The 22,303-nt window shown below is 41.6% G+C and overlaps 1 protein-coding gene across 4 annotated transcripts in view; it reads left to right on the plus strand.

Moving 5' to 3' along the window:
• Positions 1–22,303, plus strand: part of LOC140463144 (engulfment and cell motility protein 2) — a 183,149-nt gene that overhangs the window by 49,306 nt on the left and 111,540 nt on the right. For all 4 annotated transcript variants that reach the window (XM_072556900.1, XM_072556903.1, XM_072556901.1 and 1 more), the window contains exons 2-3: positions 14,476–14,630; positions 20,781–20,821. In XM_072556900.1, the coding sequence (XP_072413001.1) occupies positions 14,553–14,630; positions 20,781–20,821 (119 nt within the window). In that variant the 5' untranslated portion in view covers positions 14,476–14,552. The remainder of the gene's footprint in view (positions 1–14,475; positions 14,631–20,780; positions 20,822–22,303) is intronic.

A 22,303-nucleotide genomic window follows, 5' to 3' on the forward strand; every position in this document is an offset into this window, starting at 1 on the left:
CTACAGATCATCAGCAGTAAGTGAGCACCTCCATGCTGTCTATGAAACAAGCTGAGAAGGGCCAGTTGCTGAAGATAGACAGTAGCATTCAATATTGAACATCTGCATTCAAGCACAATCGTTTTAGCCCAGAAATGTATCAAGAAAAGTATTCATCCATTTACATTCTAACCTTCCAGCAATTGTGTGAGTAGTAGTGTTCCGTGTTCTCAATACTCGAGCAATAGTAAATATATGTTCAGATGCTTTGTTATGTATCCTATGGGAGATCATGCTGACAATTATGATTTGTCTTCTGTTTTTAAGTGCAACTCAGGGCAGTGTGCTGATGGCTCTGGAACAGCCAGAGTGATCTGAGTAAAGGAAATATGGCATTGCAGGGGGAAAGCATGTGCTTCCTGGGCTGACTTGGAGTGTGACATTAATGCACTGGACCATTGATGCCTGAGATGACAGGATATTAAAATAGAACAGAAAGGAAATTGTCCAAGCTCTGTAGCCATATTGAGAGAAAATGAATAAAGGCATTCTACTGGGCAAACTGCTGCAAATGAAACAGTAAGAATCTTAAGTAACTGATGGAAAATTCTTGTAAGTAGGTCATTTTTGCATTTTGGTAGGAATGACCTTGTCAGTCTGGTCATTCCTTTTCCTTGCCTTTGCCCATTCTCTTTTTCCCTTCTCCGCTCCACTCTTCGAGGTATTGAATACTGTAGCATTTTGATCAGCAGGCTGTTTGAGCATGAACTCATACCACCAAAATGAAAATTTGCAAATGTTCAGGCACCATGATCTAATCTTTGCCTATCATTAATTTAGACTAAGAAGGACAAACAACTATCTTTGGCTCTGAGATCAATCGATCAGCCATTTAACCCAATACTATAGCTCAGTACCACCATGAAAGCAACAGAGAGCTGATTCCATTTTTGTGGAAGTCAAGCCGAGGTTTAATTAATGACCATATCGTATTTATTTTACCTGGGTTATTCTTAAGTATAAATTATGTTAATTTTCTAAGATTAGAACAAAAAGTTCTTTGGTTTCACATATGACTCCAAGCTGACCTGAATTTGAGATAATTAAAACCTACTTTCATAACCTAGTTAGTTTGTCCTTTTTCCTATTGTATACTAAAATAGAACGTTTGCTCCATATCCACTCCTCTTCTCCCCCCGCCACTTATTTAAAGAAGCTGCCAAGAAATATCATGCATTTTTATTGTATCCTTTTTATCCCCAGCACTTGTCTGTGTTGAGCTGCTGTCTAGTTATTTGAGACAAATATGCCAGTCAGTCTGCACACATTGAAGTTCCATAAAAGGCAATGAGATAAAGGCTCCGTAACCCTGTTTTACTATTGTTGATCAGGACACAGAAAAAAAGTTAATTGCTTCTGGCTCTTCTGCAGCTTAAAAAAAAATCAGATGCAATGCTTGGTATGCTGAAGTGCTAACCTAAATTATGGACAGATCATCTGCCAGAGTGCTATTACTGCATCAAGTTGTACTGTCGTTTTCACCGAGAGATGACAAAGAGCAAAGCACCCTGGAGCTCGAGAAGATTGGGAAATGAAATAAGTTCACACGTGTGGTCAAGCTCAACGTTGAAAGCATGTAGGTTTAGCAGAGATTTCTACATTTATAGCGTGAGCTAGACCATGAATTGGAGTTGCAGCGACCAGTCTTGATTGCAAGAAAGTGAAGGTGGTGTGGCACCATGAAGAAATATGTATTGGATAATTTATTTAGAGCAGAACAGGAGCCAGGCTGTTAAATATGCAACAATGGAACACAGACAACATGTGTGAGTTTGTGACAGATGAGCAAAAGACCATTAGCCAGTGGTGAAGGTGACCATGTGGTGCTCTCCAATCAGCTGATCTCAGAGCTACATTAATTATTGAATTTATTTCATTGGTTTTGTCTTCATTTCCAGTGCATCTTTGTCTAGCATCATTCTCTTTTTGGGGTCTGGGGTGAAGAACATCCAAGAATGATGAACCAAGCTGAGTGAATCACCCCTGTGGATTGTGAGATGAGGTGAGATGTGGGTATAAGAGATCTGAGGTGAGGTATTCAAGGAAGTAGGGGAAGGTGAAACTGCTGAGGTTGGGGTGGGGGGTGCTGTGGATGGTGGTAGTACTAAATGGTCTGCTTGTGCTGCTGTTGGAGTGGAAAGGAGTGCAAAGTGAGGTACTCATGTTTTTATGTGAGAGTGAGAAAGAGGGTGGAGTCTAAGTGAATGAGATGCCATACAGAGATGTTAGACCCCGGACTGATTTTTGGAGTCAGAAGATTGAGATATGTATGAGCAAATTTCTCATTTCTCATCAACGCATCCCTCACCTTCACAAAATTATTTCTGGGATCTTTTTATCTAACTTCTGCATCACAGTGTATCACTTCTGTAATCTAGTGTATCTTTTGTCTTAAATAGATATAATTATTGACTTGTTCCAGTGTCACACCAATCACTTCAAACTTCATTCTAGTTTCTTCAAATGTATTCCTTCTCTTGTTGTTTTGGCCTTTTCTGATGTTTATACTCGATCCATTATTCTCAACTTTTAGATTTTACTTGGTCTACAATATTGTAGAGGGGCTCTTCTGACTTTGCTAGCAATCCTGCGTTTGCAGTATGGTGCAAGTTCACATTTTTGCCTCCAGTTTTTATGTTTAATGCCCAATATTTGTTGTTATTAGATTGAATAATTTTGGTGACAGGAGTTCTCTTCTTTTCACTACAAACATGACCGATACTCGCTATTAATCCTTTATAAACTGTAGCTAAATCACATATCTTTACTGTGAATGTTGCATTTCAGCAGCACATCTGTTAACTTTTGGTGATGACTTTGATCAAAAGCTCTTTCATAGTCTATAAGACACATGTAAATGGTCATAAATAAAAACTAAAAGAACTGTAGACGCTGTAACTCAGAAACAAAAACAGAGGTTGGTGGAGAGGTTCAGCATGTCAGGCAGCATATGTGAAGAGAAATCAGAGTTAATGTTTTGGCTCCAGTGTGTTCTGAGGAAGATTAAAAATTACACAACACCAGGTTATAGTCCAACAGATTTATTTGGAAGCACGAGCTTTTGGAGCACTGCTCTTTCATCAGGTGTTTCTCTGACGAAGGAACAGTACTCCCAAAGGTAGTGCTTCCAAATAAACCTGTTGGACTATAACCTGATGTTGTGTAATTTTTTTTAACTTTGTCTTTCTTTAAATGTGCTATTATTCCTTCCTATTATGATTTTCAAGATCACCTTAGACAACTTAGAGTCATAGAGATGTACAGCATGGAAACAAACCCTTCGATCCAACCTGTCCATGCCGACCAGATATCTCAACCCAATCTAGTCCCACCTGCCAGCACCCGGCCCATATCCCTCCAAATCCTTCCGATTCATATACCCATCTAAATGCCTCTTAAATGTTGCAATTGTACAGCCTCCACCACATCCTCTGGCAGCTCATTCCATACACGTACCACCCTCTGCATGAAAAAGTTGCCCCTTAGATCTCTTTTATATCTTTCCCCTCTCACCCTAAGCCTATGCCCTCTAGTTCTGGACTCCCCGACCCCAGGAAAATGACTTTGCCTATTTATCCTATCCATGCCCCTCATAATTTTGTAAACCTCTATAAGGTCACCCTCAGCCTCCGACATTCCAGGGAAAACAGACCCAGCCTGTTCAGCCTCTCTCTATAGCTCAAATCCTCCAACCCTGGCAACATCCTTGTAAATCTTTTCTCAACCTTTTCAAGTTTCACAACATCTTTCCGATAGGAAGGAGACCAGAATTGCATGCAATATTCCAACAGTGGCCTAACCAATGTCGTGTACAGCTGCAACATGACCTCCCAACTCCTGTACTCAATACTCTGGCCAATAAAGGAAAGCATACCAAACGCCTCCTTCACTATCCTATCTACCTGCGACTCCACTTTCAACATGCTATGAACCTGCACTCCAAGGTCTTTGTTCAGCAACACTCCCTAGGACCTTACCATTAAGTGTATATGTCCTGCTAAAACTTGCTTTCCCAAAATGCAGCACCTCGCATTTATCTGAATTAAACTCCATCTGCCCATTCTCAGCCCATTGGCCCATCTGGTCCAGATCCTGTTGTAATCTGAGGTAACCCTCTTTGCTGTCCACTACACCTCCAATTTTGGTGTCATCTGCAAACTTACTGAGTATACCTCTTATGCTCGCATCCAAATCATTTATGTAAATGACAAAAAGTAGAGACCCAGCACCGATCCTTGTGGCACTCCACTGGTCACAGGCCTCCATTCTGTAAAAGAACCCTCCACCACCACACTCTATCTTCTACCTTTGAGCCAGTTCTGTATCCAAATGGCTAGTTTTCCCTGTATTCCATGACATCTAACCTTGCTAATCAGTCTCCCATGGGAACCTTGTCGAACGCCTTACTGAAGTCCATATAGATCACATCTACTGCTCTGCCCTCATCACTCCTCTTTGTTACTTCTTCAAAAACCTCAATCAAGTTTGAGAGGCATGATTTCCCACGCACAAAGCCATGTTGATCATCCCTCATCAGTCCTTGCCTTTCCAAATACATGTACATCCTGTCCCTCAGGATTCCCTCCAACAACTTGCCCACCACCAAGGTCAGGCTCACCGGTCTACAGTTCCCTGGCTTGTCCTTACCACCCTTCTTAAACAGTGGCACCACGTTTGCCAACCTCCAGTCTTCCGGCACCTCACCTGTGACTATCGATGATACAAATATCTAAGCAAGAGGCCCAGCAATCAGTTCTCTGGCTTCCCACAGAGTTCTCGGGTACACCTGATCAGGTCCTGGGGATTTATCCACCATTAACCATTTCAAGATATCCAGGACTTCCTCGTCTGTAATCTGGACATTTTGCAAGATGTCATCATCTATTTTCCTACAGGCTATATATTCCATATCCTTTTCCACAGTAAATACTGATGCAAAATATTTATTTAGTATCTCCCCCATTTTCTGTGGCTCCATACAAAGGCCGCCTTGCTGATCTTTGAGGGGTAAAAACAATGACTGCAGATGCTGAAAATCAAATACTGGATTAGTGGTGCTAGAAGAGCACAGCAGTTCAGGCAGCATCCAACGATCTTTGAGGGGCCCTATTCTCTCCCTAGTTACCCTTTTGTCCTTAATATATTTGTAAAAACCCTTTGGATTCTCCTTAATTCTATTTGCCAAAGCTATCTCATGTCCCATTTTTGCCCTCCTGATTTCCCTCTTAAATATACCCCTACTTCTTTTATACTCTTCTAAGGATTCACTCGATCTATCCTGTCTATACCTGACACATGCTTCCTTCTTTTTCTGAACCAAACCCTCAATTTCTTTAGTCATCCAGCATTCCCTATACCTGCCAGCCTTCCCTTCCACTCTGATAGGAGTATACTTTCTCTGGATTCTTGATATCTCATTTCTGAAGGCTTCCCATTTTCCAGCCGTCCCTTTACCTGCGAACGTCTGCCTCTAATCAGCTTTCGAAAGTTCTTGCCTAATACCGTCAAAGTTGGCCTTTCTCCAATTTAGGACTTCAACTTTTAGATCTGGTCTATCCTTTTCCATCATTATTTTAAATCAAATAGAATTCTGGTCGCTGGCCCCAAAGTGCTCCCCCACTGACACCTCAGTCACCTACCCTGCCTTATTTCCCAAGAGTAGGTCAAGTTTTGCACCTTCTCCAGTAGGTACATCCACATACTGAATCAGAAAATTGTCTTGTACACATTTAACAAATTCCTCTCCATCTAAACCTTTAACACTGTGGCAGTCCCAGTCGATGTTTGGAAAGTTAAAATCCCCTACCATAACTACCCTATTATTCTTACAGATAACTGAGATCTCCTTACAAGTTTGTTTCCCAATTTTCCTCTGACTATTAGGGGGTCTATAATGCAATCCCAATAATGTGATCATCCCTTTCTTACTTTTCGGTTCCACCCAAATAACTTCCCTGGATGTTCCAGGAATATCCTCCCTCAACACAGTAGCAAAAATGCCACTCCCCTCCTCTCTTGCCTCCCTTTCTATCCTTCCTGTAGCATTTGTATCCTGGAACATTAAGCTGCCAGTCCTGCCCATCCCTGAGCCATGTTTCTGTAATTGCTATGATATCCCAGTCCTATGTTCCTAACCATGCCCTGAGTTCATCTGCCTTCCCTGTTAGGCCCCTTGCATTGAAATAAATGCAGTTTACTTTATTAGTCTGACCTTGTCCCTGCCTGCCCTGACTCACTTCTGTTCTGAACTGTACCAGTTTCAGATTGATCTCTTTCCTCACTATCTCCCTGGGTCCCACCTCCCCCCACTTCCCCCCACTTCCCCACACACACCTTCGTTGTTTAAATCCTCCCAAGCAGTTCTAGCAAATTTCCCTGCCAGTATATTAGTCCCCTTCCAATTTAGGTGTAATCCGTCCTTCTTGTACAGGTCACTTCTACCCCAAGAGAGATTCCAATGATCCGAACATGTGAATCCTTCTCCCCATACACAAGCTCCTCAGCCATGCATTCATCTGCTCTATCCTCCTATTCCTGCCCTCACTAGCTCGTAGCACTGGGAGTAATCCAGATATTACTACCCTTGAGGACCTCCTTTTTAAATTTCTTCCTAACTCTCTAATCTCCCTTCAGAATCTCAACCTTTTCCCTTCTTATGTCATTGACTCCAATGTAGACAATGACCTCTTGCTCGCCCCTCTCCCCCGTGAGAACATTTTGCTTTTTGAGCTTCTAGTTTTCAAATGATCACACTCCATTGCTTTAGGCATCTTTAGTAACCTGATGAATAATGAATGACACAAGTCACTTGAAATGTATCTTCTCGTATATATTTGATAACAAATTTGTTATCAGTTTTGGTTAATGTTTGTCACCAATTCCCTGTATAATTACAGCAAGACATTGTTTTACCTGTACTTGAATCCTCTCATTATGAAGGCCAAAATATATATTCGATTCTGAAGAAAGGTCGCTGGACCTGAAACATTAACTCTGCTTTCTCTCCAAAGATGCTGTCAGATCTGCTGAGTTTTCCAGCAAATTCCATTTGTTTATTTTCTACATTTTGCCTTCTTTACTGCTTGCTGCACCCATGTGCTTACTGTCAGTGACTGGTGCACAAGGACACCCAGGTCTCATTGAACATTTCCCCCTCTCAATTTATAGCCATTCAAATCATAATCTACCGTCCTATTGTTTGCTACCAAAGTGATTGCCCTCACATTTATCAGCCAAATAGCATCATTCTGGATGAAGGGCTTTAGTCCAAAACGTTGATTTTTCCTGCTCCTCAGATGCTGCCTGACCTGCTGTTCTTTTCCAGTACCACTCTGGTCTAAACTTTGGTTTCAAGCATCTGCAGTCCTCACTTTTGCTCAACCTAATACTGCATGTGCCCTGCATTTGCCCATTCACTCAGCCTGTCCAATCACACTGTGACGTCACTATCTCCTCCTCACAGCTCACTCTCCCACCCAGCTTTGTGTCACCTGCAAATTTTAAAAAATGCATTTAGTTCCCTCATCTAAATCATTAATATATATTGTGAATAACTGATTTCTAGTACCAATCCTTGCAGTACCCCCCTGCCATTTGGAAAAATACCCATTTATTCCTACTCTTTGTTTCATGTCTGCTAACCAGTTTTCTATCCGTCTCTATATATTACCCCCAATCCCATGGGCTTTAATTTCAGGCATTAATCTCTTCTTTGGGATTTTGTCAAAAACCTTCTGAAGGTACAAATAAACCACAACCATTCAATTCCCCGATCAACTCTACTTGAAGAATTTGAGTTGATTTGTCAAGCTTGATTTCCCTTTTGTAAATCCATGCTGACTCTGTCTGATCATGTCTCTGTTTTCTAAGTACTGTGCTGTAAAATCCTTGATAATGGACTCGAGCATCTTCCCCAGACTGACCCATTTATAATTCCCTGTTTTCTCTCAACTTGCGTTTTTAAATGATGAGGTTGTGTTAGTTGCTCTCCAATCTGTAGGAACTGTTCCAGAATCTAAGGAATCTTGGAAGATGATCAATGCATCCAATGTTTCTAGGGCCCCTTCTTTAAGTCCTTTGGGACGTAGATTATCAGACCTGGGGATTTATCAGCTTTCAATCCCATCAATTTCTCCAGCACTATTGCCCTAGGAATAGAGATTTACTTCAGTTCCTCCCTCTCACTAAACCCTGGGTTAACCATCATTTTGGGTACGTTGCTTGTGTCCTCCTTTGTGAAGACAGAAGCTAAATATGGATTTAGGTTATCAGCTATTTTATTGTTCCCAATTATAAAGTTTTCCTGTTTCCAATGTAAGGGACCTACATTAGCTTTCACAAATATTTTTGTCTGTACACACCTACAGAAACCTTTACAGTCAGTTCTTATGTTCACTGCAAGTTTACTCAATTTCCTCCTTCTTAATCCATCGCTTGGTTCTCCATTGCTGACTTCTAAAGTGTTCGCAATCCTCAGGTCTTTCTTTTTTCCTTGACAATTTGTTTGCCTTTTTCTTTTGCATCCAATACTATTTCTAACTGACCTGCGTCAGACAGGAATAAATAGTTGTTGTGGTTCACCCATTCATTCTTTAAATGTTTGTTCTTCCCACTGCCATTTCTTTCAGTAGCATTTCCCAATCTTTCACAGTCAACTCGTGCTTCATACCATTGTAGTTTACTTTATTAAAATGGGGGATCATATTCTCAGAATCTACTACCTCACTCCTCATCTTGATGAAGAAATCTGTCATGTTATGGTTGATCAACGTCCAGACATCTCTCACAACTACATTACTAATTATTCCATTCACATTGCACAGTACCCAGTCTAGGATGGCCTTTTCTCTACTTAGTTCCTCAATGTATTGGTCCAGAAAACCAAATCGCATACATTCCAGGAATTCCTCCTCTTATGGTATTGTGACTAATTTGTTTCACCCAATCTATATGAAGATTAAAAACTCAAAATTACAAATGTTCCTTTTATGGTATACATCATTGATTTCCTATTTAACAACATTGTCAACATTACCACTGCAGTTTGCTCTCTGTATATCACACCACTAAAATGTTTTACCCCTTGGTATTTCTCAAGTCTGCCCACACAGACTCTACATTGTCTGAGCTAATATCTTTCCTCGATATTGTGCAGGTCCTCTTTAACCAGTAATTCAACTCCAATCCCTTTTCCTTTTTGTCTGCCCTTCCTACACACTGAGTACAAATGAATGGTCTGTTGCCATCCCTCATCCCCCTGTAGCCATGTCTCTGTAATCCCAGCCATATCACACAGGTTACATCCATTTGTGTGATTAATTCAGCCACTTTATTTTGAATGCAACATGCATTCAGGCAGAAAGTGGTAAGTCTAGTTTTTTTTAATGTTCCTTGTCTCATTCCTACTTTTGTTTTCCCATTGTGACCTTGTTTGATCCTTGTCTTTTATTCCTCTGCCTATCACTTCCCTTATTTCCCCCTTTCAGTCTTTTGATCTTGTCTTTGATCCTGCTTCCAGTTCTTCATACTGCTCTGAATGGTTTTTCACCATTACTTAATCTAGTTGATTTCTCTATTCACAGCCTGGATTTCTTCAAGTGTATAATCTATTTGGCTGCTTAAAGATAGGGGTTCTCAGAATCAATCACTTTGAGAAATAAATCATATCTGTTTCTTCTTTTTCCCTTCCTTCATTTCTCAATCTAAGGCTAGATTAAAGTTCCTTTACAGATATTTTTAGCTCTTAAGTCATTTTTCACAATATCCACATCAATTAATCTTTTGTATCTTGTGATTTCTAGTTTTCAAATAAATTCCTTATTTCAATTCTGAAGGGAGGCTGGACAGGCTGGGGTTGTCTTTCCTTGGAGTAGAGAAGGCTATGGGGATCTGATAGAGGTATACAAAGTTCTGAGGGGCATGGATGGGATAGATAGGGAGAAACGTTTTCCCTTGGTAGAGGAGTCAATTGCCAGGACGCACAGTTTAAAAGTAAAGAGCAGGAGGTTTAGAGGGACATTGTTAGGCCACTTTTAGAATACTGCATTCAACACTGGTCTCGCTCCTGTAAAGAGCATATCGTTCAACTTGAAAGGGTTCAGAAAAGATTTACAAGGATTTTGCCAGTATTAGAGGGTTTGAGCTATAGGGAGAGGCTGATTGGGCTGGGGCTTGTTTCCCTGGAGGCTGAGGGGCTGACGTTATAGAGGAGCATAAATTTGTGAGGAGGATGGACAGGGTATATAGCCAAGATCTTTTTCCCAGGGTAGGGGAATCCAAAACCAGAGGGCATAGGTTTAAGGTGAAAGGGGAAAGACTTAAAAGGGATCTGAGGGGCAACTTGTTTACTCAGAGGATGGTGTGTGTATGAAATGAGCTGTCAGAGGAAGTGGTGAAGATGGGTACAATTACAACATTTAAAAGGCATCTGGATGGGTACATGAATAGGAAGGGTTTAAAGAAATATGGGCCAAATGCTGGCAAATGGGACTAGAACAGATTAGGATATCTGGTCAGCATGGATGAGTTAGACTGAGGGGTTTAGATTAGATTAGATTACTTTTACAGTGTGGAAACAGGCCCTTCGGCCCAACAAGTCCACACCGCCCCGCCGAAGCGCAACCCACCCATACCCCTACATTTACCCCTTACCTAACACTACGGGCAATTTAGCATAGCCAATTCTCCTGACCTGCACATCTTTGGACTGTGGGAGGAAACCGGAGCACCCAGAGGAAACCCACGCAGACACGGGGAGAACGTGCAAACTCCACACAGTCAGTCCCCTGAGGCGGGAATTGAACCCGGGTCTCTGGTGCTGTGAGGCAGCAGTGCTAACCACTGTTCCCATTCTGTACAGTTCTACGATTATGACTCTGTGTTTTCACCTAGTCATTTGTGAGCATCTGAAACTCACTTTCCAATACGGTAGCGGAGACGGAAACCTATGAGGCATGTAAGGGCTTTCAGATAAACACTTGAAATGCCATGGCATATAAGATTACAGGCCAAGTGATAGAACATAAGAATAGATGAGATGAATATTTGATGATTGGAATGGACACGATGGCCTGAAGGGCCTCTTTCCACCCTTTTAAAAACTGTGACCTCAATAGAAGTCATGCAAAACTGACTAATCTTTTTTAATCTGACTAATGTTTTGCTTTTGCTAGTCATATTATCTCAACAGTGTCTTTCCATGATCGGTATGCAGTTATCAAGTTTTTCTTAACCTGATCTAAAAGTTCTTATATTCCATGTTCCTAATCTCAAGAAATTACCTTTTCTACTGGGTATAACAGGTCCAATAGCTGACTTCTTGTTTGAGTTTTGAGTGACATTGTCATAAATTTATAAGTTTTTTTTAAGTAAGATCTTCTTCTGGTCTCTATTCATAATTGAGTTGGTTGTAGGAGAGCCAAACTGGTGTGTAGCTCCTATTGTTTGACTGTCAACTTCCATGATTAACTCCAGTTTCTACTGTGTGAAGCCGAGACTATTCACAAGAGACTGGCCACATCACCTTACTGCCCATTGTCATGTGTCTTGCTGGTCTCTGAACTGTTGTCCTACTAATTTACTGGGACCTTCTGTCTTTTTCTGTGTTTCCAGACAGAACACATTAGAAGTGCTATCGTCCCACACTGCTGGTCGCTGGTGTGAACAACCAACTACTTGCAGTTGTTAGTGGAACTTTGAGAGCCCTGGGAAACTAGTCTGCCTTCCCCACCTCCATTTGACGTGGATGTATGCGTTGGTAGGGCATCAAGGTTACTCGGGTCCTAACCCTTGCAAACATCTCCCCCCCCCCCCCCCCCCCCCCCCCAGGAGAAAGTGAGGACTGCAGATGCTGGAGATTAGAGCTTAAAAATGTGTTGCTGGAAAAGCGCAGCAGGTCAGGCAGCATCAAAGGAACAGGCGATTCGACGTTTCGGGCATATTCCTGAGGAAGGGCTTATGCCCGAAACGTCGATTCTCCTGCTCCTTTGATGCTGCCTGACCTGCTGCGCTATTCCAGCAACACATTTTTAAACATCTCCCCTATCCTTCTGACATGACTAAAACAGTCAGATTCCTTGAAAATATTTAAAAAGTAAATATGGCACGATAGCTCAGTGCTTCTTGTCTCTTCTATACTAACTTTGCATTCTTCATCAATTGTTTGTTGCCTCTATACTCTCCATCCTCCAATGCATAGAATCTTCAAAGCCTCCCAGATCTTCACTTTATTCTACCATTGCAAAGATTGAGACTGTAGTCTCCTAGTTTTTGCGTGTACTTATTCTTAAGCATGCTTAAGCAGCCTTAGAGTTTGAGTGTGTGCCTCTTTCAGTCTTTGTTTGGATTACCACTCATTGTTTACACTTGTAATGTGTCCCAGTACTGTGTGACTGGTATGCAATACAGATCACAGCCTAATCAACATGGTACTGAGCTAGCAACCCAGAGGTGTTGGGTGGTATCGTTTGCTGTTGCTGGTTGAGAACTGGGGGTGGAGAGTGGAAAGAAAAGGCATTTATTTTGATGGGTGGTAACATAATCCACTCCGCTACCATCTGACCACCATCAGAAATAGCTTGTGGGGCTAGGGAGGCCCATGGTCAATATTGATTGGGGGTTGAGAGTAAGTATATTTCCACAACCATATTGTGCGATTTCTATAAAACTGTGTGAAGGTTCAAACCCCCACCTTGTAAGGAACTGATGACTTTGAAGAAATTGGATTGAAGGTCATTTTGAGTGGTGGTGGTTAAATGACACCAAAATAATGAGGAAGAGAGCCCGATAGAGGTAAGCTTCTCCAAAATGTTGGGAAAGAATAACTGTTGCACAGGTTCTTGGTTTTTTTTTCTTCCTCTCCTCCATCCCCATCACCACCCCCCCCTCCCCCAACCTTTTCACCAGTACCATGATGCATAAGCTAATAGGTGTTAAATGTGTTTGTCCTGTCTCTGTATCTTTGTGAGGCCAGATGTGGAACTGCAAGAGTGTTGAACAAATCCGTTACTTTCTGACTGGAATCTTGGCTGTGGAATCTGGGAGCTGACCTTTTCTTTTATTAAATGTTTTTCTATTCTCCCTCGACCCAATGGAACTCCTATCCCGTCCCATCTCACTCTGGGGATTTTAAAAATGAAAGTCATTGCAATGAGTGTGGATGCAGTTCAGTGGAACATTTGGAATGATTAGTGCTGGGTGGTCCAGTGATTGTATGTACCAAGAAACGCCCTTGTGATTCCACCCCCCCCTCCCAAAAACTTTGATTTTTGAGGTTGTCAGGGTTGTATGGGTGTAAGTGGATAGAGCAAACTATCTGTTCAGATACTGCAAGCCTGCAGCAAACTTACTGCTCGGTCATGTCAGTCTTGATTCAGATGCTAACAATTCCATCTTAACAATTCAACATACCAGAATTGTACAAGTGTCTCCTGCCCCTGGGATTTGAGTCCTTGAGTCAATGTATCTATTTAGGGCATTGGGCCAAACATCTACCATTTATTGTATCGGTCGCTTTAAAACTGAGATATATATCATATGTAATTGATGTAGAAAATCATACTTGTATTTCTTAATAATAGATAGAAGATTATAATGTTGTTCACTGGTTCAACCAACTCCCCTTTCCCATCTGGGAGTTGTGACAGGACAATTCCTAACTTTGCTTTTGGACAGGCATCAGGTGAGTCATAGATAGCAGGCTATATGTCTTTTTCAAGTCTGTAATGACCTGAATTATAACACATTATGTTTTGACCACTGGTATCACCTACTTCCAGTAGCCTGAAATTTAATTCTGCAGTGTCATATATTTAGTCCTTTTGTTCTCCTGTTCTCTCTCTGCATGTGCAAGTTATTTTTTTTTCAGATGGGTTTCTGTTGTCATTTTCTGTGTCATCCCCCTCTCCAAGCCTGAATATAATGATCCCCAGCATGGTGCAGTTCCATAGCTATTAAACAGTCCGAAAAAATATCACAGAAATTGTCAAATAATCTTACTTTCAAATAGGGAATTTGATATAACCTCCAAAAGGGGAGAATTTGCAAAGGTATGGGAAAAGAACAGGGGAGTGGGACTAATAAGGAGGCTCTTTATAAGGGCTTGCCCAGGCACAATGGGCTGAATGGCTTCCTGCGCTGTGAGCTTAAACAGTGTGCGAGCAGGTCACTTTGGTTTTGAGTGTATCACCAGTGAATTTCATCTGTGCTTAATGTTAGGCATGTGTGGTTTCCAGCAGTGTGGAGTCTACTAGCTCTTTCTTCATTTTCACGGCCAGGGCCTAAGATCTATTGTGGTACTCCGCCAAGGGATCGGCTAACTCTTAATTAAAGCTGGACTTTCAGATCTGTGAAGCTAAGTTATGCATTTAAGGAGTAAATATCACTAGTTGGAAAATGTTCAATTACAGCTTTTTAATTTTACGTTGCTCTGCTGCACAGGTTCAATCTCTGATGTCTCAAGGTGTTGGTCCATCCCTTTGACCTGTTTGAGAGCACAAGCTGGACTGTTTGTCCCAATGCCTCCCCCATCAGACATCGTGAAGGTGGCGATCGAATGGCCAGGAGCCAATGCCCAGCTGATTGAGATAGACCAGGTGAGCGTCCAGAAGATCCAGTGAACGCTGGCTGGAAGTCAGTAATGTTAACATTTGCACAAAGGGTTTATAAAAGAGCCAAAGTCTAATAATTTAAGGGGAATAGGTATTGTTTTGAAGGAATATCCAGCAGTACTAAAGGAATGATGACATTGTTCAAAGTTAGATTGGTACATGACTTGGGAAATTTGCAGGGTGTGGTGTTCCCATGTATCTTCCAGAAGGGTAGAAATCATGGGTTTGGAAGTTGGCATTAAAGAAGGCTTTGGTGTGGTGCTGCAGTGTATCTAGTAAATGGTGCAAATAGCTGCCACCATGTGCCGGTGGTGGTGGTGGGAGTAAGTGTTGAAGGTGATTAATAGGGTGCTGATCAAGCAGCTGTTGTATCCTAGATGATGTCGACCTTCTTGAGTGTTGTTGGAACTGCATTCATGAGGTGAGCAGACTTGTGCCTTGTAGAAGGTTGACGGTCTGTCGCACTTTGCTGAGACTGTGTTTGATACTACAGCAGAGTGTACGATGCTACGTGACACACCGCACAGGCAGTTTTGAACTTGCTATCAATTGAGCTTGGGGACTGTAAATTTGATGCTGACTTGGAACATCTGGGTGGAGAGGCAGCTGGTTCTAGGAAGTCACACATCACTGCAGGCAGCATGTTTGCCAGCTGCTACCTGTTAATGAGATTTATTTTTTTCACATGAATCAAGTTAAAGCTGCTTGATTGGACTCTGCTTAATCAGAATATCATCCCTTTGGCAGTGAACTGTTAAAATAAGAGCGATACATTAGGGATTGTATTCTTGATTGCTGTCTGTTTAGTCCTGCTGACTAGTGCTGGTGTGTTAATTTAAGGTGAGGACAGATCTTGCTTAATTATGATGCCCCCTGCATTGTTTCAAATCAGTCTTCTTGTACATCAACCACGTTTCTTTCCATTGGCGGCAATGCTTTCAGCTTCCTATATCCCAGACCCTGCAATTCCTTTCCTTAATGTCTATGCTTTTCTCTGTCCTTTATGGTGCTTGTTAAAACACAACCTCTTCCACCAAGTCTTTCGCCACCTATGCTAATTTTTATTGTCTTGGCATCACTTTTTGTCTGATTATGCTTCTGTGAAATGCCTTGAGATATTTTAAATGTGGTACAAATAAACCCAAGCTACTGTTGCTGACACTTGCTATTCTTTAGGTTATGACCACTTAAAGCGGACAACCTTGGATACATGTTGCGTGCTGGTGCTGGGCTGGATATTACTGTTCTGTGGGTTTGCCTTTATTCTGCAATATTTGAGTTTCCTTATCCATGCCCAACAAGGTGTACGAGGAAACTGGGATTCATGGTGTTGCATAAGAACCTTTCACTGCTCGGACCTTGGTTTAACCCCATATCCATGCTGATTGATTGTGTGGAAGCCTTTGCCAACTCTGAGGTGGTGGGTTGAACTTTGAGTGTTTTCAATGCAGGTGATTCAGGTTAAAGACTAAACCTTGCTTCGAGAGGCTGATCCAAGAGCAGTAGAATGTCATCCAGAAGAGGTGGTAAGGATTAAGCTTGGTGGAATGTGGTTGGTCGTGAAATTCACTCTTCGGGGTCTAGTAGCAAGGGCACTGCATTACAAATAATTTATATTAACCTGGTCTCTGAGTGACTACGGTCTGCTTGGAAAATACAGCCTAATCCTCAAAAGTGCTTCACAAAAAACAAAACATAGATCTTTATCAGGAGATTTTATTTTAAACAGAAAATGGTCATGGCTGGCAAAGTTAGCATTTATTTCCCATTCCTAACTGTCCTTAAGAAAGCAATAGTGTACCAGAAAGAAATTGATCCACAGAAACAAAATTGTGAAGGTTAGAATTGTTTGGTAAGTTGTTTCAACAGTATAATGCCACAGCTGGGTCCATCCTGTTACTATCAGCTGTGCATCATCTTGTGGTTGCTGAGGTTGGAACCTGACTACAGAGCTGCAATCGAATTGCTCAGCATGCTGCCAGGTTGCTCATTAGTCACTGAGGGATCATAATGTAAGATTTCAATCAGTACCTGTTTGTGGCTGAATAAGTCACCATACAGCACCAGGAGGCCCCAGGTATAGTTTGTAGTCTGAATTGGTTTAAGTAGCTTCTAGGAGAAAGTGAGGACTGCAGATGCTGGAGATCAGAGCTGAAAATGTGTTGCTGGAAAAGCGCAGCTGGTCATGAAGAAGGGCTCATGCCCGAAACGTCGATTCTCCTGCTCCTTGGATGCTGCCTGACCTGCTGCGCTTTTTCAGCAACACATTTTCAATTAAGTAGCTTCTACTCCACTCTTGCAGTGCCATCTATGTCCCTGAGCGAGGCCTGAATGAAAATATCCTGAGTTAGACATCCTGTTTGCTGTTTAAAGCAAATACTGTATAGATAGCAAATGAAAATAGGATCAAGCCAAACTAGGACTCTCAACCTCCCACTGGGAGCAGGAGCAATGTTTTAACCCTTTACTCAAAGCCTGACCTGGTATGGCAACTGTACCATTCAAAATCAGAGACGGTTGCAGAGAGTGGTGAACTCAGCCCTGACGATCACAAAGACCAACCTCCCATCTATAGAATCCATCTACCAGGCTCCGTGACAAGGAAAGGCTGCCAGCCATTCTCAAAGATCCATCCCCCCCGGCAATGTTTTTCTACAACCTCTACCATCTCGGAGATGTACAGAAGCCTGAACACACCCACCATCCGGTTTCAAAACAGTTTCCACCCTAGTGTTGTTAGAATACTGAATGGACTCACAAACTCTTAACATTCGCTTGTACCTGTGTTTTTGTTTTTGCCGCTGTTTACCTATTATTTACTTAATTATGCTACTTAACTCTGTGATCTGCCTGTATTGCTCGCAAGACCAAGCTTTTTTCACTGTGCCTCGGTACATGTGACAGTAAATTCAATTCAATCCATTTAGTAAAAAATATTATCTTTTTAGCTCAACCCTACTTTCTTGTCCTAACTCTCTTAGTATCTAAAAATCTCTTCACCTTCACCTTGATTGTGCTCAATACCCTGTGGATGGATAGCTACTGTCATTCACTCTCTTTTCACATTTCAATGGCTGGATCTAGTTTTGAAGGATGATCTGGGCCTGTGGGGATGTACTAAAGCGGAGGGCATAGAAAAGCAGATTCTCCTAATTACTGGAGGATCATCAAAACACTCAAAACTGAAGAAATTCCATGACACTCAATTCTCCAATGTAAAAGTGATGATGTAAAATTGCACTATTCAATATTTAAATAATATACACCCACAGACAGTGACCTCCAGGATGAGTGGATATGCACCCCTGCCGTGAGATGATGCCATTATGGCTATCAATGAGGTTGTTTATCATCCACTCCTTCCATAAAGTGTTCTTGTAATAAGAGCTATCTGCATTCTCTACCCCTCCCCACGTTCTAAATGTGGCCTTTGTTATTTACCCTGCCCTGCGTCTCTGTATAGATTTAAATTCAAGGCCCCCGCCACACTATTAACCAAGATTGAATACTGCCACATTGTTTGTCCTCACTTCCTATGAAGCAGGCAAATGTATTTGGGATCAGGATTGTTTCAAACAAAAGTGGCATCTATTAAATCAAGAGCTCACTGAGAGATATCAGGCACAGATCTCGGTTTTAGCTACTGAACACGCTCACTGTGTAACCGAGTGCAAGATTATCATTTTATCATGCACAGATCCTCATGGATATTTTTGTATAATGAAAGTTACAGACAGCAGAGTGGATGTCTTTTGGACGGTGCCCCTTTCGATTACAATAAGCTGGTCTCCTCTCAACAGAGTTAATCCCAGTGCATTATCCTCTTGTCTAAACTCCCAACTAATTTTCTGTTGTCTCTCCTTGCTTGCCTGAAGCTATCAGCTTCTTCTAGCTGTCAGAACTTTGACCCTACTGCCCCTCCCTTAATGAAAGGAGCAAAACTAAGTAACCTGTCTCTTGCAGTATATTCCAAGCAGAAACTATCAATAATTATTCCATTTTGGACATCTTGCCTCCAACTTATTAAGCACACATCTTCAATTTTTACCCATAAAATTAATATCTGTACAATTTTAATTGTGCATTTTCCATTCAAATGTGTTAATTTGTTCCTAACTGACTGTCCTTCTTGGAGTCCCTTGTGCCCATCCATTTGTGCTGTTTGTTAGGTTTGGAAATATTCTAATTCCAAACCTTGCTCAAAGCTCATACCTATGCAAGCTCAGTATTTTACTAGAGGTTGCAGTGGAATAGAGGGAGTTGCAAGTTGTTGGAGGATAAAGTCTGTGGTAGATGGGTGAAACCTGGACTATTGGAGATCTACACAAGGTTCCATATGCCCCTCATTACCAATTTGTCTTTTAGCATCTTTTACTATTAACTATGAATTCAATAGTTCTTAAATGTACAAGGACCAAAGTGTATCTAATATGTTTTGAGCCTTCATACTGGGAAATGATGATAATGGAGTTTGAGTCGGGACAAGTCATATTGTAGCTGTGTAAAACTTTAGTTAGGCCACATTTGGAATATTGTGTACAATTCCACATGGCTAGAAGGGTGTGAAGGCTTTGGAGAGGGTAGAGGAATGGTTTTCCAGGATGTTGCCTGGTTTGGAGCGCATTGGCTTTGACGAGAAATTAGGATGAGAGACAACCTGGTGGAAGTTTACAAAATAATGAGAGGTATAGATAGAATGGTTAGTCGGAGTCTTTTTCCCGGGGTAGAATATTAATTTCTCGGGGTCATAGGAGATGTGAGAGGCATTTTGTTTTACACGGAAGATGGCAAGTGTCTGGAATTTGTTGCCAGAGGGGATGGTGGAGGCAGATACAATAGCAACTTTTAAGAAATATATTGACAGATACATGAAAAGACAAGGAAGGGAGGGATATGTACGGTACAGGGATAAAAGGTTTCTTTAATTTAGAAAGGCACCATGTGTCACTGCAATCTTAGTGAGCTAAAGAGTCTGTGCACTGTTGTCTGTTCTTTGTTGACTAATTATAGCAATTCTAGATTGGTCTACTACAGAGAGCCAAACATGATGCAAAGAAATCCCACTGAGCTTTACTCACCACAGGTATAAAATATCCTTTTCCCTCCCAATCACCGTGTTCTCGCTGGCCCTCAGAGCTGAATGTATTGAAAAGTGAAAATCGCCATAGTCCCAGAGGATCACTGACTGCCCTGTCAATAGAGGACGGTGACTGACTGACTGACTGCTAGTGAGTTTAACCAAAGGGTCACCATGCCGCAAATGAGAGGCAAGGTTGAGAAAACGGAGCCTTCATGGGGACTTTAGCATCACTGCATCACAAACCAGCCAACTAATCACCTGGGTGACCATCAATTTCCCCTTATCTCCTTCCCAAGTGAGTGTGCTGTAGCTGCACACTGGCCATCAGTTCCCCAGGACCCTTGGTAAAGATAATGTTGCCAAAAATGATGCATTTGTGTAGCATCATTTAATACTCCAGCAATATGATGACCAGATCACCATGTTTTGAATCAAAAACAGAAATTGCTGGAGAGATCCATCATCTGTGGAATGAGAAACTAGATTAATGTTTTGAGTCAGGACGGACTCTTTTTTTTTTGGAACGGGATAAGTATTGTCCAGGTTAACCTTCCTGTTCTTTGCTGAGACAGTGTCATCTTTTATCTCCACATGAGAGGACAGGTAAGACATGGATTTAATGTCTCATCTGAAACATGGTACCTCTGGTTGTCCAGCTTTCCCTCCATTCTGCACTGGAATGCCAATGTTTAGTTTTCGTGGTCAAGTCCTGAATGGGACTTAACACATCAGAAATATCTGAGTTCAAGGGGGCCCAACTGATACAAGTATGTAAGAAAATGGCACATGTTGAAGCTGAAGAATCACATAGGTAATAGAGGTGAAGAAGCAAAAACTGAAAAAACTGTGGTTAAGATCAGGGCAGGGTCATGTGAGAGGACAGAAGCTGTAACTCTGCATTTCAAAGATGGGGATTTCTTAGAAAATAAAACTAATGCTGTTGTGGTTTTGAGCTGTAGTGAAATATTAGTTAAATAAAATTCTTGAGGGTTTGATGTGATCTGAAATATTTGCTGGCTAATTTAATTGCTAACTCAAGTCTTTGTTATTTTCAGAAAAAGCCATTGATTGCTATTATCCGGGAGGTCTGTGATGGGTAAGTACTGTGGTACCACAACCTATATTTGAATAAAAAAGGGTCCTCTCGAGATAAGGTATTGAGGTATGGCTGAAGAATTGCTCAGTCAGTGATGTATTATAGTTAGAGGATGAGGAAGATGCACTGGGACCAATGATTGGTGTTTTACCAGAAGGATATGGTTGTGTTGGGATGTCATATACAATGATTTGGCAAATCTGATGGTCAGAATTATGTGGCACGTGGTGAGTAAGTGTCTGTAAAGTTTGTGATTCCTAACATCATAGAGTCATAGAGATGTACAGCATGGAAACAGTCCCTTCAGTCCAATTCATCCATGCTGACCAGATATCTTAGATTAATATATCCCATTTGCCAGCATTTGGCCCTTATCCCTCTTAACCCGTCCTATTCATGTATCCAACCAGATGCCTTTTAAATATTGTAATTGAACTAGCTGAGAGGAAAAAGGATGCATACATAAGGTCTAAGTGACTGAAGACAGACAAGATTTGGAGATGCCAGTGTTGGACTGGGGTGTACAAAGTTAAAAATCACACAACACCAGGTTCTAGTCCAACAGGTTTAATTGGAAGCACACTAGCTTTCGGAGCGTCGCTCCTTCATCAGGTGACTATCACCTGATGAAGGAGCGACGCTCCGAAAGCTAGTGTGCTTCCAATTAAACCTGTTGGACTATAACCTGAAGACAGACAAAGCTTTGGTCCTACATTCCTGATATTCTTCCAATCTGAAGTGAGGAATTAAGAGGACAAAAGGGTCATGAGAAATCCTTAGTGGACAGGGATAAGGAAAACTCCAAAGCCTTTTATTCATATATAATGAGCAAGAGGGTAACTAGGGAAAGGGTTGGCCCACTGAAGGACAAAGGAGGGAAGATATATGTGTGGAGTCAGAGAAAATGGTTGAGCTTCTTAATAAGTACTTTGCATCGGTATTCACCAAGGAGAGGGACATGGCAGATGTTGAGATTAGCAATAGATGTTTGATTACTGTAGGTCAAGTTAGCATAAGGAAGGAGGAAGAGTCCACCTAAAAAGGCATTAAGGTGGACAAGTCCTCAGGCACGGATGGGATCTATCCCAGGTTATTGAAGGAAGCGAGAGAGGAAGTAGCTGGATCTTCAACAGGGGATATCTTTGCAGCATCGTTGGAAACTGGGGAGGTCCCAGAGGACTGGAGAATTGCTAATGTTGTCCCCTTGTTTAAGAAGGGTAGCAGAGATAATCTAGGTAACTACAGACCTGTGAGCCTGATGTCAGTAGTAGGGAAGCTACTGGAGAAGATACTCAGGGATAAGATATATACCCATTTGAAAATGGGCTTATCAGTGTTAGGCAGCATGGTTTTGTGAAGGGAAGGTCCTATCTTACAAACCTCATAGAATTCTTTTGAAGAGGTGAAAAAGTTGATTGATGAGGGAAGGGTTGTAGATGTCATATATATGGACTTCAGTAAGGCGTTTGATAAGGTGCTCCA

Source organism: Chiloscyllium punctatum, chromosome 37 (genome assembly GCF_047496795.1).
Source record: "Chiloscyllium punctatum isolate Juve2018m chromosome 37, sChiPun1.3, whole genome shotgun sequence".
Taxonomy (NCBI): domain Eukaryota; kingdom Metazoa; phylum Chordata; class Chondrichthyes; order Orectolobiformes; family Hemiscylliidae; genus Chiloscyllium; species Chiloscyllium punctatum.